Source organism: Petromyzon marinus, chromosome 37 (assembly GCF_048934315.1).
Source record: "Petromyzon marinus isolate PM22_M1 ecotype Great Lakes invasive population chromosome 37, UKy_Petmar_22M1.pri1.0, whole genome shotgun sequence".
Lineage (NCBI taxonomy): Eukaryota > Metazoa > Chordata > Hyperoartia > Petromyzontiformes > Petromyzontidae > Petromyzon > Petromyzon marinus.
The window spans coordinates 23,062,279-23,087,331 of NC_133703.1; the positions used below are offsets into that span (position 1 = coordinate 23,062,279).

The 25,053-nt window shown below is 47.3% G+C and overlaps 1 protein-coding gene and 1 long non-coding RNA gene across 2 annotated transcripts; one reads left to right on the forward strand and one right to left on the reverse strand.

The window, feature by feature from the left end:
- LOC116949580 (phospholipase B-like 1) lies at positions 1-19,611 on the forward strand. The gene is made up of 12 exons (XM_032967031.2): positions 1-102; positions 494-591; positions 3,067-3,298; positions 4,649-4,732; positions 6,417-6,555; positions 7,529-7,690; positions 9,524-9,668; positions 10,211-10,411; positions 12,607-12,747; positions 13,841-14,026; positions 15,360-15,466; positions 16,294-19,611. Exons 1-12 carry the CDS (start codon positions 38-40, stop codon positions 16,483-16,485), a joined length of 1,752 nt encoding a protein of 583 aa, XP_032822922.2. The 5' UTR covers positions 1-37; the 3' UTR covers positions 16,486-19,611.
- LOC116949581 (uncharacterized) lies at positions 19,135-21,077 on the reverse strand. The gene is made up of 2 exons (XR_004403923.2): positions 20,911-21,077; positions 19,135-20,556 (listed from the first exon to the last, which is right to left on the reverse strand). It is a non-coding gene; the product is annotated as an uncharacterized LOC116949581 (long non-coding RNA).
- Between the last annotated feature and the right edge of the window lie 3,976 nt (positions 21,078-25,053).

Below are 25,053 nucleotides of genomic sequence, written 5' to 3' on the forward strand. Positions count from 1 at the left end.
CGCGTGACGCGCTCGCCACGCCGTCCCACGTGGTTCCATGCGGAATTTCCTGACGCCGCGGTCGGCAGAGCGAGGGGAGAGGAGGCATCGTCACCAGTCCCTGTTAGTCGTCGGGGGGGGGGGTAATTACAGGATCTTCTTGCGCAGTGGGTGGGGAGGGGGGCATCATCAGCTGATGCAAAGCTCATGCAGTGGAAGGCTCATCAGCTGATGAGCTCGCATTGTGGGGGGATGGGGGGGGGGGCTCATCAGCTGATTAGCTCGCGCAGTCAGGGGGGGGGGAACTAATCAGCTGATCGGCGTTTGAAGTCGGAGAGGTGGGGCACAGCAGCTGATTGGCCAGTGCTTGGTGTGGGGGTCGGGACAGATCAGCTGATTGACACGTGCCCCCGGGGGTGTTGGGACAAACAGCTGTCCGGTGCGTGCCGGGGAGACAGGAAGCGAACCAGCGAGGGAGCACAGGGCTCTGTGTGTGTGTGTGTTTACATCTCAGGGCCATGAAGGACGTGAAGAAGAAGAAGAGGAAAGCGGGAACCCTCTCCTGCGTGGCGGCCGTGATGCTGCTGTGCTGTGCTCAGCGAACAGATGCAGGTGAGAGCGAGCGAGACACGACGACGTTTGCGATGCGGTACACTGCGGTGTGAGGCTTGAGACGAGGCTGATGTGATAACTCTGGTGTGGCAGACCGGTGGTGATGTGGTGTGAGACACCGCGTGGTGTGCTTCGACGCGTGTCTTAGTGCCAATTCTCACGCCGCTTGGATGGTGAAGCAAGTGGCTGCGTAGACAAGGCCGTGTTGTAACATCGGCAACTCTCCGTGCCACCGTCTTTTCTTCCGGGTTATAAGACGCTCCGGAAAATATGACTGACCCCAAACTTGTGTTCCTTGGGGCCAAATACCTGATACTGGTCGCACACATGCGCGCAGTTACCGGATTATAAGACGCGCCCCCCCCCCAAAAACAAAACAAAAAATCTTTGCTTTGAAATACAGGGGCAGGAGTGGGGATAGGATGCGACTTTGAATCTTGAGAACACAGCTGTGGGTGGCCTCTGTTGTCACTCACTGGTCGGCATTTCTAACTTAAGAGAGAATCCGTGGTGGAGTAATTCGACCATACTTCACCTCTCTGGTCAGTGCGAGTTGGTGAAGGCGGGGTACACAGACGTAGCACCATAGAGTTACGGTTACACACGGATGGGGGTGTTTTGCACTGCCCTCCAACTGCCAGCCACGTATAATAATTACAATGATGTGTTTTTGATATGATGGCCCTCCTATACACCGCGCGTGTGTCAAGGCTCTTCACGTCACATCTCACCAATACATTTGAAAGTGCACCCCTGGTGGCAGCTATCCCTATGCGGCACAACGTGACTGGCAGTAAGGGGGTTATACACTAAAGCAGCGAAGTCGGTCGAGATGAATGTTGCTAAAACAGTGGTTCACTGATGCACTCGTGTGCTGCTGCCACTACGCCACTCCGGTTCACGTGCTCCGCAGACAAGTTGGGAATTCAGATATTCAACTTTTAGACTTTTCCATCCATGCCTCTTTAACACGCGCTCAAATACAGGCGATCGACTCCGAATACATGGAACTGTATATATATTTTTTACTTGTTATTATAAGCTAGCTTAATCTAGGATGACATTTCGTATTGTACATTAGACGGCCATCTGTAAATGCACACGTGGATGAAAAGCGACTCGCACCTTGACCGTCACGGGGGGTTGTTTGACCACTCCTTGGCTCTTGAAAAAAGGCGGACGGGATGAGAGACTGGAATCGCTTCGGACATCACTCGCCACCGATGTTGACCGTGGCCAGGAATAGAGCACAGACTGTTATATTCATAGCGTAGTGCCACTCGGACCACTCTGCCACTGCTCCCATCCCCCCAGGAATACAGTACGGTCCAGATTGTCTTATTTTAACCAGGTAAAGCAGTGGTGAAAAATAAAATTCGGGTTTACTCTTTCTGGCAATAAAACCAAAAGTGCGTGTGGTTAATGTAGACTTTATACCTTGCAAAAAAGGTATCTGTTTGGTGTTTGAACATCGTGACGCCTGTTTTATTGCCAGAAAGGGTAAAACCTATTCTTATTTTTAATGCTTTGATACTGGTAAAAAGGTCCCATGACAAAGCGGTGGTGTTTGGCCCAGTTCGACCTGCATTGTAAAGTTACTGTCAACTGCATTTCGTACCAAAAATGCAGAAGTGACCTCGCGTGGTATTTTCACTTTTAATTTGCGTAATGTGCACTGTTCATGATCTCGTTTGCGTGGTCACAAGACAGCCCACGGCTTGTTTTCCCGCACCGCGGATTGTCTACGTGCGATGCAATAGAAGTCCAACATGCATACGTACATGTGTTGATGCACCACTGCACTTCACAGAAAATGGAGCTGGCACTCATTTCTGAGTAATCCAGGAGGCTGCATCCTTGAACCCCGCTCATGGCATCTATACTCATCGGGGTTTTACCCTGCCAATATAATGATGGTGATAGGCACAGACAGTACTTTGCCAGGCTAAAATGGTCCTCTGGCAACACAGGATTCCCATCCCATGTGTTAAGGAGACAAAGGCGGCTATGCACTGAACAACATCCTATTTACATACAATTGCGTGCCAAACCCGTGACAACAGTCGGTAGCACCTTCCCTAGCAGTTCAGTTGAATTGGGACATATGTGTACCGGCTCTGTGCGTCCATGTGACTTAAGATTATGGGGAGTGGAAGTGTAGTGTTGTAGCGGTCAGCGCACCACCCTACAAACCCTGCGACCCACGTTGGATTCCCGCTCACGACCATTACAAGTGATGAATATTTTAACCATTCCGAGGCCTCCCCTGGGTTGACTCGGTATCAAATGAGTACTCACGGTGCAATGTTGTAACATCGCACACTCGGTGGGCAGAGGCGGTCGGGCCGTGGAGTTGGCCACCCCGCCGCCAACGTGCGCCGTGCCGACTTCCGTCGGCGCTGCTCGCTACCGGCACCTGCTCCCAACAGTCTGTTGAAGGCTATACACCGGGGACCTTTGCCTTCGTCACTTCAGATTACACGACGGTCACGCTGTACGTGAGCGGCAACCCGCGCAATCCGGACGTGGCCCTGGGGAAACTGGACCCGGTGGGAGGAGCGGCGTACGGAACGCTCAACGATTCGCTCCTCTCCACGGGCTGGGCCGAGCTCGAGGTACGCTCGGGCTATGGTGGCGGCCGCGGCGCCATCGGGGACTCCGACGTCGCCTTCCTGGCCGGATACGTGGAAGGATACCTGACGGCACGGTGCGTGCGCACACAAAGACAAGAGCCCCCGTGTAGCCTTGGCACACTGTTGGGGCAAGTTCTGTTAGCGAGTAGCGCCTATGAGGGCCGGCACAGCACACGAAGGGGGTGGGTGGCCAACAACACGCCCGGCCGCCTTTGTCTCCCCAGTGACGATGTTTACACACCCCCATAAGAGGTTTTTTGGGTTAGATTGGCATAATATATAAATGTGTCGTTAAACCCCGCCACCTCCCGACACGGCCAACTAGTAAGGGTTGTCACGTCAACAGAACGTGGCCAATTCATCACTAGTACAGCACACCGGTGTGTTGGAGAGCCAAGCCACAACCAATGTGTAAACACGTAGCCTTTCGTGACCAATATCATCCATAACAGGTTTTTTTGGGTTAGATTGTGTAAATATTGGTTGTTGCTTGGCTCTACAACACAACGGTGTGCTGTACTAGTGACGAATTGGCACGTTCTGTTTACGTGACAACCCTTACTAGTTGGCTGTGTCGGGTGGTGGCGGTTTTAACGACACAACATTATATTTACTCAATCTAACCCAAAAAAAACCTGTTATGGATGATATTGGTCGCGAAAGCCTACGTGTTTTACACACCCCACCAGGTACTCATTTGAGGCTGCGTTGACCTAGGGGAGGCCCAGGACTGTTTCAGATAATCATCACTGATGTTGATCGTGAGCGGGAATCGAACCCGGATCGCTGGGATCATAGCGCAATGCGCGAACCGCTACACTATCGCTTACCATGCAGTCACATGCGGATTCACATGCACGCACTCAAGACCACCTGCACGCCTGTGAAGTGGAGGAAAGAGTTAAATGCAATCCGAAAATACAACGCTGCAAGTGAAGGTCAAACTTGGTTCTGTGATTTATTTTCCAGTTGTACCGCATGTTTTGTTCGGCACGATCCAACATTTCGTTTGCGTGCACTGGGAGCTGCTTTACAACTTCAAAATTCCGGAACTTCAGAACTAGGTTCCTGAATAAACTCCCATCATGTGAAGTGAAATGTAGGACATCGTGCGTAACAACCCAAAAACACATCGGAGAGTCATGCAGCACAACTGCAAAAACCTTCGCAGTGGTGGTAAAGATCCTGATTTTGTTATTGGAAGATGCAAATGAACTTGGCACTGCCACCATCAATCACAATTGGTGGTTGGTCCCCATGGGATGGGGTATTGAGCACGGTGCGTCACCACGTGCACCAAGATCGAACGTGGGCATATTTGCTTGAATTAAATAACCCCACTGCTTGCCATGAACGAGGAGTCTTCTGCAGTAAATTATAAATGTGGTGCGTGCTTTTTGTTGTTGTTGTTTTTCTCCAAACAGACACATCAACAACCACTTCAAAAACCTGTACCCCACATTCATTAAGGACAATAAGACCCATGCCATCCTGGAAGATTTCCTCCGGTACGTGTCGCCGATTATGCCACGTGAAAGAATGAACATCATGACGTAAAAACATGTTTACATGCCACGAGTTCACGTCCCACGAGTTCAAATCCCAGTTAGGGTTTTGCTCGGCCCATCAACTATTCAGGGTTACTAAAGTTGATAACTTCGTCGTGGGAAGTAAACAGCGATGGTTATTATCGTACGGATATACCGGCCCTTGCCATAGGAAAGTGTGGTGAACATTGGATGATTGATATGCAAGTGTTTGAGGCGTCCGATGTGAGTGTTGGATAAGAGAGTCCTATTGATGTATATCTTGTTTTAAAGTGACTTCAAATTGGGCTCATTTTAGCCGTTCATTCCCTGGTACAATCTGATGCTCTTCCGGGCTATGAATTTCCATCAGGATGTTTCTGAAGCTCATGATCTAACAATCATAACACATCATCGTGATATAAGGATAACACCATCGCGTTACAATTTCTTACCCAGGCCTCCATCTCTTCTGCTTCCTCGTTAAATGGAAACATGTCATGATAACGATAAAAAAAATGCTAATTTAATACATTTGTTGGCATTTGCACCATTCGTCTTGCGCAAAGCTATCACGAAACGTTCTCTTTAAACACTGCTCCAGAGCCTCGCATTGACGCGTCGTGGGTTGGAAGAGCATCTCCCTCTTAAGCGAGCATTGCACAGCTTATTTCAGCCTCCCAACACAAGAGGTATTTAATCAATAGCTAAATGAGGCACACACATGATGGATTAAATTAAGTACAGGTCCAGAGGCTGTGTGGCTCGAATCTAATGTACATGTCACAGAGCTGATTTGGCGCGACTTTGATCTTGGGCTCAAACGCCTGGGGCAGATGAGCAAAAAATGAACGTAGTTTTTCTTGGTCCGGAGCAACGTTTGTGTGCTGCCATTTGTAAACGAGCGAACATTTCAGCCGATGGCCTTGGTTGCCCACTGCCAGCTGTTGGACTGCAGCTCTATAACTCTGAAGAATGTCCACTGTGATTGGTCGGCCTTGACCCATTTGTCTCCATAATGATCATCGACTTCGACTTTAGGGTGAATTGCAGTACACGCGTGAATGTGCGAACGGGAGGAACATTTCTCGTTCCGTAGTTGAGTATTTTGCAAGGACGTGTTTAAGTTTATATTGTTTGTTACACGGGTGATCTCGTGTTTGTCTCTGTTGGGTTAGACGGAAGGAAAGGCTCGCGATCATTCACCACACAAAGAAATATTTCTGATTTGCGCACATACAGGGTGGCCCAAAAGTCAGGACGCATCAGGTTACGACATTTATTTTAACACTGGCATTAGAATGTATTTGATTGTTTATTCGTTTAGTTAATATTTGATCTATTATTATTGTTAATATCTATTTTTATTCCTCATTTTCAGATGACGCTTAAAATTAAAAGAAAATTTACTCAAGTTAAAGCTGTTTCTGTGTATGCTGAAGTCGGCAGCCCGTACTGATCAGTTGCCGAAAGTCACTTAGAAATAAAACTAAATAAAACATCACGACGTTTCGATCACGACACAAGCAGTAGTCATCAGGCAAAGGTGTCAGCCTCTAAAGGCAAACTGTTTATAAAGATTTGGGGATGGGCATAGCACAAGTGTATCAACAGCACCAAAGTGTAAATGTACCTCCGGGTTTCGGTTTGCGCTCCGCTCTGCCAGGAAGCAGGACTCGTGGGCGCGTGTTCAGTCGCGGGAGAACCACAATGATCCTTTCTGGAGGAATGTGGACTACGTGCTGTCGCAGCTCGACGGGATGATCGCGGGAGCCACGCGCAGGAACGCCGAGCACGGCATCAAGGTGTGGCCCCGCAGAGCGAAGTCAAAGGCCTTTGGCGGCCGCGACGAAACCTCGACCCGAGAAGCTGCCGTGGGGCCAGAGAGAGATGCGAGCCACAAGCTGCGCCGCTTGGCTCACGGTGGCGAGATGTTAACTACCTCGCCTGGTATTCCGGAGGTCGTGGCTTTGATCCCGACCCTGACGCCTGCTGTATATTTGGAGTTTGCATGTTCTCTCTTTCCCCGTGGTCGTGTAGATTTTTCTCCGAGTCCTCCAGTTTTTCTCTCCACATTTAGGAACATTCATGTCGAGTATTTGGCCGTGATAAATTTCCACGCGATAAGCCCCTTTGTCGAGCTCTCAGTTGTGACCAGGTCGCTTCTGTACTTTTATGGCGGGGGAGGGGGGTGAATGGTAAAATTAAAGGGAGGAGCACTTAGAAAAGAATAACTTGCACGAAGCACGTTGGTGAACTCATCAACCTGTCATAGCCCCAGAAGTTATACGAGTATTGAATGACTAGCTTGTTTGCCTGTCCTAGGACGGAAGCTGCATTTCACTGTAGCACTGTATATCTGGCCTTACATTTGTTCAAATTCACTGCTCTGATGCTTTATTCTCTTCTGCTTTCGGTCACTGGGGTTGAAATAAATAGGAATTCGATACAATATCTGAAAAAGCCTAAATTAGATTTACCTTTTGTGTCAAGCGCTGAAGAAATAAATAAAGACACCCAATCCACTTTGTTGCTGCGTATAATTATTTGTTAGATTCTCTTTCAATAAATAAGCGTCAAACTTAAAGCGAATTTGCGAAAAAGTCTTTCCACTCGACCTGTCAGAGTGTAAAAAATCCACCCGCTCATGAACATTAATAATGGGGGGAGGGGGTGCAGTATGTGGAGTGACGTCACGTGCGTTACACACAAACGGACATTATTGGCTCATTATAGTCGTATTGAATGATCATGTTTGTCGTCGCCCTCCCCACGCAGACGGACCTCTCCTTCCCCGCGCTGTATCTCAACGCCGTCGGCGACGTCATCGACCTCGTCAACGCGCTGGTGCCGTCACGGCGCCCCCCGTGGCTGTCCCTGAGCAAAGCTGAGGCCAAGAGGCTGGTGCAGAAGAGCGGCCACTGCTCCGCTCTCATCAAGGTGTTGCACGAACAAAAATAATTGCTTCCGCGCGGGCGAATAGGTCACGGTCGTGAGCGACGCAAGATCCAGCTACACGTAAACTATTTAAACAACTTTTTACTTAAATTACCGGGTAAGACCCACTGAGCTATATAGGTATTTTTCAGAAGTGACCTGGCCACAAATGACAGCTCAACGCAAGTGGCTTATCATCACGTGGACATTTCTAGCAGCCAAATGCTCTAAATGCGTGATGTTGATTCTAAATGTGGAGGGAAAAAGTGGAGGAGGACCTGGATAATAATCTACGCGACCACAGGGAGAACGTGCAAACTCCAAATATACAACAGGGGTTAGGGTCGGGATCGAACCCACGACCTCCTGCATATCGGGCGAGGTAGTTAACATCTCCTAGCCACCGTGACGCCTCGAGTCACCGTGATCACAGGACGATGCATTAACCACTGTGCCGCCCCTTCACCCGAGTCCAGTGGTAATTGTTGATGCCAATACTAAATCATTGGGAGTTTAGGAGACTTGCGTGCTTTTAAATATCCTCATGATGCTTGCTTCCAATATATTCCCATTTACGTTTTATATTTACATCTACAATGAAATTCCTGAAGTTAAAATATTAACTCTCACCGTTAATTGCGGCCCCAATAATCAATAATTGAGTTGCTATTATAGATTCCTAATTTAAATGAATGTTTACTGGCTGTTGTAAAGTTGTACTGTAACATCGATTCTTCTACATCGGATAATACTAGACACTGTTACAATGCCCTCATTACCAAACACGCATAAATTAGTAAACATTTTGAAAGTTTAGCTAATCTTGTTTCCTCCATAGATTTTACCTCCTGAGATGTGTGCATGCCAAATATTGGCAGATAAATATTGAATGTAATGTTCATTATGCTTGCTCATACGATCACAAAAACCTGCAGAAACGTCTGCCTATGTTGATTTTGACTTGCCAACGTGCCATCAATAAACAGGATTGCTCTGCAAATTCATTACAGGTTTTGGCAACAAGATGATATGCCAATTAGCACATCACCATGTTAAAAGAAAGAGTAGAACACGGCAAAATACTGCTCGGAGGCTGATCGTTAAGCCCTTGATTTAAAAACTACATTTTCTGTTTTATATTTTAATTATGTTTAATCGTCATCATGATCTTGGTTATGAAACATGCTCCATCCACTGCTGGAAAATTGACGAGAGCAAGTGATGATGAATGTTTTGGATGTATGGGGAATGAGTGGTAGCCATGGAATTGAGATTATGAAGAGGAAGCAGGGATGGTAGTGGCTAGAAGGGAGAGATTGAGGGGTCATGGGATGAGCGAGGTGAAAAAGAAGCTGCCATTGCGTTATGAACCTGGTCCATCGGCCAACATCTCTTCTAGCTGCGCCCTGCCGAAGCCTGGTTACTGTCCTGAGTGAACATTGAGTCTCTGATTGGCTTCGTTTCATTGTGGCCCAGGTGCTGCTCTTTATATCCCAGCATCATTCTGAGCGTCCATATCATCACGCTTCTTTGCACACTTAAAAAATCCCATTTTGGTCAGCATTCATGTTTCTGATCCCTGATCCCGTAATGTCGTTGTAGCAGGCCTTTGGAATAAGTCACTGCTGGCAATATGTATTGTATCTATGCCCTATTGTATTCGATATTTTATAAGTATTGTGCATTCGTATACATTTTAGTCCATGTAAAGTTTGCTGATTTGCCTTTATCTGATGTGAAGTGCACTTTTTATGAATGAAGATCCAATGATTGATCTGTCGTAAAGAAAATTAATCGTCAAATTTGTATTTTTTTAAATATATATTTTATCTTTAGATTCTGCCTGGATATGAGAACATATTCATGTCCCACTCGAGCTGGTTCACCTACGCAGCCACCATGAGGATCTTCAAGCACTGGGACTTGAACATTCTGGACGCCTCCACGGCGAGCCGACAGATGTCCTTCAGCAGCTACCCAGGTCGGTGCCGCACGCCGCAGCCATCCGCAATCCCTTACGCACAGCCCCATTCGGACGATCGACGGTGCGGAATGGAGGAGCGTTTGGCTGCGTCGGTTCAGTTCACCCGCCCGGTTTGGTCGTCGATCTGTGCGTCGGCGGGGAGCGTAAACGATGACGACGACGATCCCGTCTCTCCCTGGCAGGCAGTCGGAGCCCGAGTTTCGGTTGCGTGAATAGGAAGGGAACCAACGCTTGGCTTCTCGTGGTGTTGCCGCGTGGCTCTCGCCGACCTGTTGTCGGGTCGCGTTGTTCGGGACGACGATGTCCGCCGTTCCGCTCCACGTGTTAGGGGACCTTCTTCAGGCTCCCAGTATGTGGAGCGAAACGTCGGATATTGTGCCAAAACGTCGCACATCATCGTGCGCGGTACGGACCGAAAACGTGTCCCAGAGCAAGGAATAAATGCTCGGCTTGCTGGGAACATCTGGCTGCCATATCACGTTGAGCATATTGTCTTGTTTTCGTAAACCTCGCCCCCCTCTTGTCTTGTTTGACCGCAGGCTTCCTGGAGTCTCTGGACGACTACTACCTGCTGAGCAGCGGGCTCGTGCTGCTGCAGACCACAAACAACGTGTTCAACGACTCCCTGTATGCGGCGATCACTCCTCTGTCGCTGCTGGCGTGGCAGCGTGTGCGCGTCGCCAACATGATGGCTCGCGGTGGCCGGCAGTGGGGCCAGGTCTTCGCGAGACACAACTCGGGTGAATGGGGCGCGTCGGACCGGGGAGGTCGCACCGCCGGCGAGGACGCGGAGTGCTGAAATCGGCTTGTGGGCAAAATGCTCGGTGGATTGGGTGAACTTAACACGCGTCAGGGTTTTTCGTAGCAGATCTTATTACGATTTGCAACTTTATTTTTTGGGGGGTTTTTGGCCATGTGGTGATCTGACCAAAAAAATGTGTCGTGAAATCCTCCACCAGCCCGAAACGGCCGCGGCTACAAACTCACCAGCAAGTCGAAGGGAAATTCCCTACAACCAAATTTTGCAACGGGCGCGAGGTTTCGTTTTGAAATACGCTAAACATAATCGGGGAAAAAAAACTATCCTTCATTAACCGTGCCACCTGACCAGGCTTCATTAAATGAACACCAAGGATTAAAATTGGCGCCATTGCAGAATCGTGCGATATGGTGGCAGCTTGGGGGGAGGCCTTCGTCCAGCAGTGGATTTGACCGTGCCCCGTGCCGGTGTTGATGGCGGCTCGGGTGTGTGATCGCCTCGTGGTCATTCCTGCGGGTGGAGAACGGCAGGACGCTGTTCACCGTGCCGGCCTTGATCGGTGCTCACGAACAGTGCTTGACACAACAGTCCGTGTTGGCAACTGTAGGGGGCATCTTTATCCCCGTAGACCCAACGTAGATTGCTTACGTGAATGGACCTCATTTGTATTTCGGTGAAATCTGATTCCACAGGCCATTCTCCAACATGGAGCGAGGCACTGCTCTTCACGAGTTCTGAATTTAAACCTCATCTGGTGACACCGAAGCGCTGTCAGATGTTAACTACTTCGCCTGGTATACAAGAGGTCGTGGGTTCGATCCCGAACCCTGACGCCTGCTGTATATTTGGAGTTTGCACGTTCTCCTCGTGGTCGCATGGATGTTTCTCCGGGTGCTCCGGTTGTTCCCTCTACACTTAAAATCAACATCGCGTGTTTAGAGTATTTGGCTGCTATACATTTGCCACGTGATAAGCCACTTCGTTGAGTTATCATTTGTGGCCAGGTCGCTTCTGAAAATGAGCTAAGTAGCTGAGTGGGTCTTACCTGGTAAAAATAAAAATTGTTTAGGTTGTTTAGTTAACTGTGAGAATATAACAATATCTTCTTGGTTCTTTCGGTAAAGTCACGTAGAATGGAAATAATATAATAAAAATAAAACAATAAAATTCTCACGACGTTTCGGCCACAACACAAGTAGCCTTCTTCAGGTGAAGGAACAGAACTGTCGGGACGACAGCGCTTCAATGAACACTGCTAAGATTCGCAGCGTCTTTTTAGCTGGGTGGGAGGAGCAGAGCGCCTTGACAAAGGAGTTTACATATCAACAGGAGAATTTAGCATTGAAATTGCTATGTTAAAGTGTCGGATTAGCAGGGTGTTAAAGTCAGAAATTAGCATGTAACTGGGAGATTAGCATGATGTTAATGTGAGGGATTATCATGTAACTGGTCACAGAAATAGCTATGTTAAAGTCAAAGTTTACATATCAACAGAGGCATTTAGTATATTGACGCTAAAGGACTGCAACTACCCAACTATCATACAATAAACCGATGTGAAAAAACCAAGTATAAACTACATCAATATAATAAATGCACTCAATATATTCTTCAATAAGTTGAGCTATTAACATAAAGTAACTGGGTATACACTACACTTTGTAATGAATACCATATAGTAAACTGATAAAAAACTAAAATATAAACTACATCAATGGTATCAATAAACTCATTATACTCTCCAACAGCTGAGCTATTAACAATAAGTCGTTATACATTACAATTCTATGTCGAAAAAAAGGGTGGCGGTTTTTTCTTTACAACGCTGTACCACGGACAGCGACGAGCTTTGTTCAGACGGACGAGTCCATCTATGCTCGGAACGGAGGAGGGGGGAGAAACAGCCACGATGCGCTGCTCTGTCCTGTGTTGCGTTACAACTATGTTATAATCTAGACTACTATACATTGCAATGTTATACCTTCCAATCTAAACTACATTGTATAATGTCGTATTTTATTATGTTTTATTTTTATTATTTTATTTCCATTCTACGTGACTTTACCGAAAGAACCAAGAAGATGAATCCCTGCAGTCACGAAAACTTTAAATCGAAATATAACAATAATAGTTGGGAGAAATAATGAAATTGCGAGCCTTCTTGACGCCTCACAGGAACGTACAACAACCAGTACATGGTGCTGGACCTGAAGAAGGTTGAGCTGAAGAAGAACATCGCAGACGAAGCCCTCTTTGTGGTGGAACAGATTCCCACACTCGTGGTGTCGGAGGACCAGACGGACATCCTGCGCAAAGGTGAGCCGCCGAATACCTGCGACGTTTTGGCTGCTCCGCAGTGGACGAGCCCCCCCTTGTGTGACGAGGGTTCGGGGGGCGGGGGGGTGGGGCACGAGTGCTCTCGCCTTTGACGTCAGTCGCCCCCGGGCAGCATTTGTTTGCGCTACACCCTGCTGATGAGACCGAGAAAGTTTGAAACCGGAGAAAATCTCACTGAAGTGGAATGAGGGTGAAGGATTCTAGAGGCACTCTGGAGGCGAGCAAAGACTCGCTGTGCCAGCGAAGTGTCACGCTTGTTCCACTGGTGACTATAACTCATGGCTGGGAGTACGGCGGATCAGATGTGAACATTGCAGGTCATAGAGGCTCACCTCGTGGCTGTCGATGTGCGCTCCACCACAATCCCTTTAGGTTGACTTAGCCTAGAATGATGACCTGCTGTGGCATCGGATGAGGTGCCAGCACCACCACCCTCCTTCCTGCAGCTTTCCCAACCATAAAGAGACGCTCGCTGTTACGCGCACGCACAAGCACGTATACGCACACATGCACGCTCGCACGTGGAAACACAAAATACAAAGATCCCCCGTATAGCCTTAACATACTGTTGGGGCAGATGCTGTTAGCGAGTGCCTATGAAGGCTGGCACGGTCTTCATAGCTGGTGGGTGGCCAGCACCACGCCCGACCACCTTTGTCTCCCTCGTGGCAATGTTCACACACCACACCAGGTACTCATTTGAGGCTGAGTCGACCTAGGGGAGGCCCAGAAACAGTTTACATATTTGTCAGTGGTGTTGGCTGTGAGCAGAATCGAATTTGGGTTGCTGGACTCAAAGCGCAGTGCGCCAACCACTACACTACCGCTCTCCACACGCACATATACAAACACACACGCACATACACAAACACACACACGTGCATGCGTGCAGTCAGCAGAGCCATCGCTGTCACCTCTTCCGCTTGACGCACAGCGAGGATTTCGGTGGCAAACGTCATGCACGGCTGCCCCTTTGTCCATGGGACAGTAGAATCGTAGCCCTGTCCACAGTGACTCGCTTGCAGGATCAATGCAAAATGCGCTGCACCTAACCCACGCCTCTGCCCGCCAGGATACTGGCCGTCCTACAATGTGCCATTCTACGAGTCCGTCTACAACCTGAGCGGCTACCCCGAGTTCGTGGCCACGCACGGCAGCGACTTCTCCTACGAGCTCGCCCCTCGGGCCAAGATCTTCCGCCGCGACCACGGCTCTGTGGTGGACTTGGCCTCCATGAAGGGCATCATGAGGTCCAACAGTGAGTGCCCCCCCCCCCACACACACAGGTGCTGGCAGGGGGCGGAGGGCACCCCCAGCGACCCCGCCGGCGACGGAGCCCTCGACGACACCCGGCGTTCGTTGGTGCCGCCTGTGAAACTCGACGCGGCGCTCCCAACCGAGAAGACTTTAGGGACCGGTGGCGCTGTGATTGAAAGAACAGATTGATATCAGATTGCCCCCTTCACTCACACCGTCTTATTATAACAGCGGGTTATACGATACGCTGGCAGCATTTGCAAAGTGCCACATTGTACAATGTGTTCTACAACTGTTGTATAAGTCACAGTGTTCTGTTTGCAGTTTCTCTCCTTAAGATGCATCACTGCCGAAAACACAAGCCTCCTCTGTTATTTTCTGTCAAAGGCATTGTTGATAAAAGTTGTGGTGAGATCGTGTAAATGTAGTTTGAATGCGTTCCAACCGGAACATAAGGTCGATGTTATATTTTTATTATTTTATTGTTTCCCTTCTACGTGACTTTACCGAAAGAACCAAGAATAATGTTAAAGATCCTGTAATGATATTTATAAGCCTGTGTTCTTGTGCTCTGGTGGTGTGCCCAACATTTGTAAAATTTGGAATTCAAAATTTTAGAATATATCCTTGATATATTGAGCCGTGCTTAGAGTAGTTTGCTTGGAATGGACCTAGGATTCGCAGCCTGGGTACATGCTGTCCTAAGGAGAATGCGTTTCTCGTCATCGGAGACACTTTATGGAAGTACGTATGAATAAAACATAGAAGCGTAAACCTCAAACCATAACATTGACATGAACGCCTTTTGACGCATCAAAATGTGACACTTCTGCTGGGTTGATGATGCACTCATTGGTATTAATTGTTAATGAAGAGGTTTGAACGGAAACGTGCAACGTTGTTTACTTGAATGTCTTTGAACTATAAATAATTAGCCCTGTCTTAATGAATAAACACTATTGGCCGAATGGAAATAATTAGGTGGTTAAGTGCTCTCTCGAGCATGGTGTGGCACTCATTTCCCACTTGCAGCTCTGAGCCATTGCCAGGAACGCCACACTCCTCTGGCAGGGACATATTTATTCGTAGATAAGCACTAGTTACTTCCGAAAAAAAAACGAATAAAAAAACCTGGCACTCAGAACCTTATAATTACGTGCCACACACTAGGACCACTGCTACGTGGCTTGATATACTTTGAATATTCGAGAATTTCTGGTGCTCGAATGCAATTGTCTCGGAGCAGCTGTCAATGTGATATAAAAACACAGCGATGTACCGACAACAATGCTGCTACCTCCCATGGCCACTCACTCCCTTTTCTCCGCGTGCAGATTACAAGTACGACCCTTATTCTGAAGGCGACCCTTGCGATTGCATCTGCTGTCGTGGTGACCTCAACCCAACAAAGCCGGCTCCCGATGGCTGCTACGATACCAAGGTATGGAGAAGAATGGCCCACGTCCCTCACAACATGCAGCCGTGCATTAAAAGCCCTCTCGTGTCACTGTCACGTGCGGCTTGTTGGGAGCTGCACTCTATTAACTATGAACAATTTTTATTTTACCAGGTAAGGCCCACTCTATAGCTCTTTTTCAGAAGCGACCTGGCCACAAATGATTGCTCAACGAAGTGGCTTTTCACGTGCAAATTTATAGCAGCCAAATACTTTAAGCACGTGTTTCTGTATGTGGCGACCCAGAGAAAATCCACACGACTACGGGGAGAACACTCAAACTCAATATACAGCAGGCGTCCGGGTCCGGATCGGACCCACGACATTCTCCATGCCAGAGAGCTAACGCGTCGGAGAGAAAGAGACGGAGCTTGACGAACCATGCCTGGCAAGGGCTGCGGTGCGCAGGATGGGGTTTGCTACACAGCACAGTCCATGTGCGCTGGGGGTTCGTGTAGAGGAGGAGTTGTTTAGCGGAGTCGTTGTGACAGACCGGTGATAGGCATCACAAAGGGAAAAACGTCACACAACAAGAGGCTTGGAAAATCCGTTTCGGTCGCAGGCATCTGGAAACTGTGTTTTCCGTTTTTGGTTCCATACCTAAATGCGTCGATATATCTCGGTTAATTATGGAACAGTTGTGAGTGTCAGTGTCGTATGTTGCTCTCCACTGAGCCTCAGGATTTAATGGGGGCACTTTGAGTGCTTGCGCTCGATCCCGGGACAGTGAACCATATCGGTAACCGAGGGCAGCACGCAGATTTACCCAGGTGACACCGCGTCCGTGTGTGCGTGCGTGCGGGGTGTCCCAGGTCACGGATTACTTTAACGCGCGGAACTTCACGTCGTTCGTGGTGAACGGGCCCACGGTGCAGCCCGACACGCCGCCCTTCAGCTGGAGCAAGTTTAACGGCACGTCCCACGTGGGGCTGCCGCCGATGTACGACTTCCCCTTCGTCACCGTGTGGCCCGCCACCTTCACTGCCACAGCGGGGCTGCCATGAGCTGGGGACCTCGCCCAACGCTGCGACGCGACCCCCTGATATGTCCCTTCCCTGGGGGAGGCCTCTCTCCGGCAGCGAGGCCGCTACCTCTCTTGCCCTGCGCGTCCGCCTAACGTGGGGGTCGGCAACCTGCGGCTCCGGAGCCGCACGCGGCTCTTTAAGGGCTGCTTTGTGCCGTTAATCGCATTGCTTTGCGGCTCAAGAAATATTGAGGTTGCTTTTACCAAATTATTTTGGTTGCCGAACCCTGGCCTAACGTGATGCTTCTTCGATTTGCCCCGATATCTTCGCTGCTTAACCCGGCCATGCGGCGCTGTTCGCAGAGGCCTACACTCAGTCACAATAATGTGAGTTCAAATCCTTTTTGGGGTCATTTACAGCCCATCATCCCACCAGGGCCAATGAAATAAACACCATTTTGTGGAAAGTCAACAAGATGTGATTTTATTTTTTGATTTAAAGCTTTCGTGACTGCAGTAATTCATATTCTTAGTTTTTTCGGTAAAGTCACGTTGAAGAGAAGCATCCGTATGGGTAAACAACAAAATATATATAAAACAATAAAAAATTCTCACGACGTTTCGACCATAACTCAAACGGTCATCATCAGGTGTGTCGGTTTGAAAGTTATGTGAAAACCCTCCCCGTAGAGGCGATTAAATTTTGATTTAAAGCTTTCGTGACTGCAGTAATTCATATTCTTAGTTTTTTCGGTAAAGTCACGTTGAAGAGAAGCATCCGTATGGGTAAACAACAAAATATATATAAAACAATAAAAAATTCTCACGACGTTTCGACCATAACTCAAACGGTCATCATCAGGTGTGTCGGTTTGAAAGTTATGTGAAAACCCTCCCCGTAGAGGCGATTAAATTTTGATTTAAAGCTTTCGTGACTGCAGTAATTCATATTCTTAGTTTTTTCGGTAAAGTCACGTTGAAGAGAAGCATCCGTATGGGTAAACAACAAAATATATATAAAACAATAAAAAATTCTCACGACGTTTCGACCATAACTCAAACGGTCATCATCAGGTGTGTCGGTTTGAAAGTTATGTGAAAACCCTCCCCGTAGAGGCGATTAAATTTTGATTTAAAGCTTTCGTGACTGCAGTAATTCATATTCTTAGTTTTTTCGGTAAAGTCACGTTGAAGAGAAGCATCCGTATGGGTAAACAACAAAATATATATAAAACAATAAAAAATTCTCACGACGTTTCGACCATAACACCTGATGATGACCGTTTGAGTTATGGTCGAAACGTCGTGAGAATTTTTTATTGTTTTATATATATTTTGTTGTTTACCCATACGGATGCTTCTCTTCAACGTGACTTTACCGAAAAAACTAAGAATATGAATTACTGCAGTCACGAAAGCTTTAAATCAAAATTTAATCGCCTCTACGGGGAGGGTTTTCACATAACTTTCAAACCGACACACCTGATGATGACCGTTTGAGTTATGGTCGAAACGTCGTGAGAATTTTTTATTGTTTTATATATATTTTGTTGTTTACCCATACGGATGCTTCTCTTCAACGTGACTTTACCGAAAAAACTAAGAATATGAATTACTGCAGTCACGAAAGCTTTAAATCAAAATTTAATCGCCTCTACGGGGAGGGTTTTCACATAACTTTCAAACCGACACACCTGATGATGACCGTTTGAGTTATGGTCGAAACGTCGTGAGAATTTTTTATTGTTTTATATATATTTTGTTGTTTACCCATACGGATGCTTCTCTTCAACGTGACTTTACCGAAAAAACTAAGAATATGAATTACTGCAGTCACGAAAGCTTTAAATCAAAATTTAATCGCCTCTACGGGGAGGGTTTTCACATAACTTTCAAACCGACACACCTGATGATGACCGTTTGAGTTATGGTCGAAACGTCGTGAGAATTTTTTATTGTTTTATATATATTTTGTTGTTTACCCATACGGATGCTTCTCTTCAACGTGACTTTACCGAAAAAACTAAGAATAAGATGTGATTTTGTAGAGACTGGCCCTTCGCCATGGGAATGTTGAATTGTCACCACTAGCTCAGGGCTGCCAATGCTCGTTAAAGCAAGGAGAGACTTTGACCTTTTGACCGGTCTCCCCTACGGCTGCCCCTTCGAGCGTGTGCTTTTTCCTGAGTGCTGCTGCTGCCATTACTCGTACGGTCCATCAGTTGCCTCTCCTGCAAATGGTGTCCCCTGCAAAAATCTCCAGCTCCAAAGTGTGCATTTTTATTTTCTCCTGTGCATGGGTCGTAGTCTTCACAGACTTTTCACTTCTCAGTGACCGCATTTTTCTAACCACTTTCGTAGCTGGCAGCCTGCCATAGTAGGAGAATCCTGTGAAGGCAAGGGGAGGGGGTCTGTTGCTTTTCAAGACGGAATTTTAAATACAAAGAGTGCCAAATGTCACCCGTAAAAATATCAGCCAAAAAGAGCTGGCAAGTCTATGATTTAAAATTACGTAGATTTTTGTCTCTTCGATGCGTTTTTCTTATTTGTTTACTTTTATTTTAAAATTTGTTCAGGGAACTGTGTTCCTGCATATTCGCTGTCGCTCATAATACGATGCAATGTGCTCAGACCTGCGCTGTATGCCAATGTATTTTGACCAAAAAAATACTGATTTTTCCGACACAAAACATTTGGCAGTTTAACTCCGTCTCAAGGTCGCCAGGCTTGTGACTGAGATGCCCCATGGCTGGGTGTTGTTGCCCAATATGCAGGCACCCTGCCAGAATTTACACAAACCGGTTCACCCTTTGTGGGGAACAAAGTCGCCTACACACATGGCAGACATTGCAGAAACTGATAATGTAATCGACAGATATAGCAACAGGAAGGAGGCTGACTGTAGCAGTTCAACTCCGAATACATATCAAAAGCCCATCTCAGCATTATATAGGTTTTTTTTGTGTTCACTTGAGCACTTAATTCAACTCGGAGGATGGTCGATTTGATGCATGATGGGAAAACCTATTGCACTACATACTGCTAATTTTTACAAACGCTATCGTCTCTGTTGGAAGAAATGAAAACAATGATTTTTTATAAAAATTCTGCTTTCACGATAATGCAGCACAAAATTATAATTATTGTAATAAAACACCGAAAATAACATTCGTTTGCTTCCCGATATTGTGTTATGGCGATCCAGAGGACAACGTAGTCCCCTCCTGCCATCTGAGCCAGGTTTGCTGGTGGTGCACGCCTGTGATCCAGCGCTGCGTGGGCGAGCGCTGGTGGACAATCAAGGTGCCATACCCTGAGGATTCAATCGTGGATTTTCTCCGGGTACTCAAGATTCCCTGTGAGCACAACGTCAACCGCTGATTAACGGAATTGACCAAACATCCCAATGCAGGATGCTCCCGAATAATATTTTAAGTCTCACCGAGGCTTTCCTGAGCTTTATAATTATTTGAAGCACACGGCTAAATCACTTAGAATATGCCAACTTGTTAAATCTTGGAAGCTAGGCAGGGTTCGCCCCCGCACAATGGTTGATCACTGGGCATGCCAGGTAGGTGGCAGGTAGGTTGCTGGGCTGTGCTATGTGGAGCTCATCGGAGGGCAATGCTTCAGCGCACCGTTGTGCACGACACTTTTGCGCGCCCACGTCTCTGCTCCCGCACCTTTAACTTTTTGGTTTGTTATTTAGACCAGGAGATCGATGCTCGATTTTTCGGGCGCCGCGTTGACGGCATTCCTCGTGATTTCTCGCTTAACAGAGTGGGCCGCTCGAAGGCCGCTGCCATCTTTCCGCTCCTGCTCGCGCACTGACGAGCGTGCGATGACCGTGGTCAAACATACCCCCGACAACCCTCGGCGTGGAGAAGAGGGCCCTCGTGCAGCAGTGGGTTGACTTCGGGGCTGTACATTTGCGTTTTAATAACAAAGGGCATTATTTTTTTAATTGTCAATTATTTCCATGGTGGCAATGCCTGGTCCTTGACGGGTGTGCGTGACAGCGACGTGAAGCGGAGCGGCAGTGAAGAGGCGGAGGGCCCTGGTCGCGGCTCGAGCGCCGGCGAGTTGCAGCGGCCCCTCGGCCATCGTAGCTCTGTCACGCAACAAAGACAAAGATCCCCCCTGTAGCCTTAGACTGTTGGGGCAAGTGCTGTTAGCTAGTAGCGCCTATGAAGGCTGGAACAGCACACGAGTGGTAGGTGGCCAGTACCACGCCCGGCCGACTTAGTCTCCTTAATGGCGATGTTTACACACCGCACCAGGTACTCATTTGATGCTGAGTCGATCTAGGGGAGGCCCAGGACCGGTTCAGATAATCGTCATCGGTGTTGGCCGTTAGCGGGAATCGAACTCGAGTCGCCGGGTTCATAGCGCAGCATTCACACACACGCACACAGACACGCACACAGACACGTGTGCGCGTGTGTGTGTGACGCCAAATCCTGACCTTTCCGTAGGACCTCCGGCTCGGTGAGTTTCATTGCGGGCGGCACAGCGCCCAAAGGAGTGAGATCTGTCTCTGAGAAGAGCGACAGTGAAGGGGTGCGTCTGGGGGCACCGGATCACTCTGGGAAACGACACGGCCACGTGATTTTGTTATTTCGGGAACAGACGGTTACGGGGTTTTATTTACCGGTTTCAGTGATTGGAACATATGTCTGCCGGGCAGGAGAAAAACACGACCTGTGTTTCCGTGTATTATTATTATTTTACCAGGTAAGGCCCACTGAGCTATACAGCGAAGTGACATGGCCACAACTGATAGCTCAATTAAGTGGCTAATCACGTGGAAATTTATAGCAGCCAAATACTCTCAACGCGTGTTTCTAAATGTGGAGGGAAAACCGGTGGACCCGGATAAAAATCCACGTGGCCACGGGGAGAAAATGCATACTCCAAATATACAAGCGTCAGGATCTGGATCGAACCCACGACCTCCTGCATACCAGGTGAGGGAGATAATATCTCGCCACCGCAACGTCTTTCACTTCAGCTTTCAGCCCAGTTTTAATATGCAAAGTGTACGGACGATAACAACTGGGAGTGGATGTTGAACCGATAATATCACAAGACTCAAAGGAACTGGTCATACATCCCAACGCATGACCCTCTTGAAAGGGTGCGGACTCCTAGGTGAATTGTTCCTGAAGGACAACGTTGTGGTGACAACTTGAGCTTTTTCTAATTGAAAGTAAAAAGCACCGTTGGAGTGAAATCCCCACACGGCAAAACCAACACTGGGCCATAGTTGGATGTCACGGGACCAAAATTGGATCGACAGCATGATGCGCTGAAATGATATTCTCTGGTTCTTTCGGTAAAGTCACGTAGATAGAAAAAATAATAAAATAACACGACGTTTCGGTCGCAACAAGCGTCCGTCATCGGTTGAGAAAGAATGATCTACTGTTGTGGCTTTATATAGGCACGGGAGGGGGGAGGGGTTATTTCTTATCTGATGACAGACGCTTGTGTTGCGACCGAAACGTCGTGTTCTTTTATTATTTCATCTATCTACGTGACCTTACCGAAAGAACCAGAGAGTATGGCTCCCTGCAGTCACGAAAGCTTAAAATCAAGATTGATATGCTATTCTTGTGCTAATGGTGCTTGCATAAAATTAAGCGTGAGATCTTTTCTCCGAAATGTATCTGCTTATTAAATCAGCTCAAGCCTACCTTGAATCACGTGACTTCTGTGTGGCCACCCCCTCTGAATCCCTCCCCTGTCCCCGCCCCCTGTGAAAACAGACGTTGCTGTGTGAAGTGTCGAGGACGTTATAGAGCCTCTTCCTCCCTCTCCTCCCCTTTCCTGACCACTTTTGTTCCGCTTTTCCATTCCATTTCCATACATTTTCTCTGTCTCTCATCATTTCTCTTCTCACTTCACTTTCCCATACCATTGTTTTTTTTCCTCCATGCATTATATTTTTCACTCCAGTGGTGTGCCATGGGTAAAAAAAAGCTACACGTGTTATCAGTATCTAGTCATGAAGTAATTTCCATGTGGAACTACTACAGCGAGCAGAGTTACCCCCTGGCTCGGATAATTTCCCTGGCAGAAGGCGTCGCAGAGCCACTTTCGAAGCCACTTCAGTTGGCCTCTTCATCATCCACACTGTGGACATTTGGAGCAACAAGTGTTTGCTGCATGCCATTAAAAAGGACACTTTTAATTCTCCGAGATTAAATAAGCAAAATTAAGTGAAACACTTAATTAAGTGAAACACTTCATTTAAATCAAAAGGATGTCCAATCATTGTGACTTGAGCTTATTTGTCCTCGAGTTAAACCCGCACCTCGCACGGTTGACTAAGTACGGTGCGAAAGAAGTTGAACATACACACGTACGTACGTATTGCCCATTTAAGTACCAGGTGGCCTTCCTGCTAGTGCCGGCTCAGAGCTCTGACCTGAGCCACCCAGCGCCAACTCCAACGCCCCAGGACTTTTGAAAACAAACAAAAAAATTCCGTGAAAATTTCACAACTAAACAAACAATGGTTGATTACGACCAACAATGTGCCCTCTAGAACCAGTTAATTGAAAGTTCATCTCGTATCATCTTTGTGTTTTCACCGGGGCCCTCCGCGTGAAAGGGCCACCACGGCAAAGCGGACGCAGTTTTCCCCGTGCTGCAGATTGCCCCACTGAACACAAGAGGGAGAGCAAGATTTAATATTGAGAGCCTGATGATACGTGTGTTGACGAGGAGATACATTTCTTGTGGATTGTAGCGGGAACGTTGCCATATCATCAATTAGGTTTTTAAAAATTATATATGCAAAATGATGGAAATTGCCTCCCTGCCAATGCTATTCTTACAGGATATGCACAACAGCAACATTGGTGAGCTCCTCTAGCAATCGCTGGCAGCTACGGTTTTTTTGTGGGCTGTGTTGAAGCGTGAAGCAGCGTAACATTCTCAGCGAAGCGCAGCTATAATGTTTGTCTCGTAATTATGCAAATTCACAGCAAATGCAAAGACAACCGACTCAACAGAATGCTGCCTTTCTAGACGTGTTATTGGAAATAAAATTATGGACACTGCAGTTACATTAACGGGAAAAAAACTGGCTGAAATATCAAACGTTAGGTTATGCATGTGGAACATAAGGGGTTAGGAATGTTTGTATGCAGCAGTGTCCAAACGTGCTCATTCGTGTACAATATTTGAAAGTCTTAATTAGGTCTCGGGCTTAATAAAACATAATAATACATACAATCGAATTGGCGACCTTGGCTCAGTTGCTTGTGGATATTAATCCACAGCGCGTGCAGCTGTCCCACACTGTGCTAAGGTTAAGGTGCAGCACTGCAATATCTTACGTATGGCACTGCTGGCCGGAGGGCCTCCACTCGAGTGAACTCCTGAGGGTGCTTGGTCTACCAGCACCTTGGTGCTGCCTGCCAATTTTCAGAATGCGATCCATGTACGTATGTTGAACTTCTTTCGCACCGCGCGTAGCCAACCGTTCTAATCGGAGGTGTGATACCTTTGCATGTCTTGCTGGGTACAATGATTAATAAAAAACAAAACACAATTTACAGTCCTCCCATCAATCCGCTGCTGGATGACGGCCTCCCCACGCCGTGCCGATGGGGAATGCTTGACCATACTTCACCGTGCCAGTCAGTGCGGAGAGGTGATGGTAGATTGCCCAGGACTCATAAAGCTATAATTTTACATTGATGATACCCACGGCTGGGAATCAAACTCAGGTTGCCAGGTTCATTCGCACAATGTGCAAACAATTTGCCCCGCTACTTTATCACGATAATGTACAGTACAACGATATTCCCTGCTTAATAGGTATAACCTGACTCCACACAGACACGGCCATCACGAGTGCTGTTAGTGCTGTTAGTGAGCAACTATTAAGGCTGTCACAGCGAATGACAAAAGTCGCATGGGTCAGCACTATGCCCGGTCTCCTTTATCTGCTCGCTCAGTTCTTATATTGACGCACCACACGTGATAATCATGGGTTTCCTCCGAGTTCTCTGGATAAAAAAATCGGGCCCAACTGCTATTGGTCAAAACATCCCAAACACTGAAAAATGGAGCTGCAAATGACTCCACTGGGACTGCCCACAGCGGCATTGCCCTCACCTGCGAACATTTGTCAGGGGCCTTTTAAAAATATCTTGAGACTTGGTGAGGCTTTTCATGGGTAAATAGGACACCGTTATTATTATGTATGTATGTTGAACTTCTTTTGCACCGTACGTAGCCACCCGTGCTAATTGGAGGTGCTAATTTTTTGACCAGGTGGAAACTCGACTGAGATACCGAGAAGAATTGAGACTTTTTTTTTTAGAGAAAGGACACAGGATACCAAAATTGACACGAACAAAACAACAAGCCACACAAAATAAGAATTTAAAACAATACATTTAGCAAATGTACGATGTGTGTTGCGATTTACACGTTCACTTTCAATTTAATACCCTGCATAGAAAATGTAAACTTCAGCGTGGATCTCAAGGGAGCATTGCATGGCGCTCACCTCTGTTTGCGGTGCTGAGCCAGTAATAACCGATCACAAATAAAAACAGCTCGTATCAAGCGAAACAATACGAAAGTGTAC

What these genes read in the sequence shown, in the direction of transcription:
- LOC116949580 (XM_032967031.2), top strand. Translation starts at nt 38, where the DNA reads ATGCGGAATTTCCTGACGCCGCGGTCGGCAGAGCGAGGGGAGAGGAGG. An exon ending in ACGCCGAGCACGGCATCAAG is followed by an intron (nt 6,556 to 7,528) that starts GTGTGGCCCCGC and finishes CTCCCCACGCAG; the next exon opens with ACGGACCTCTCCTTCCCCGC. An exon ending in GTCCTTCAGCAGCTACCCAG is followed by an intron (nt 9,669 to 10,210) that starts GTCGGTGCCGCA and finishes GTTTGACCGCAG; the next exon opens with GCTTCCTGGAGTCTCTGGAC.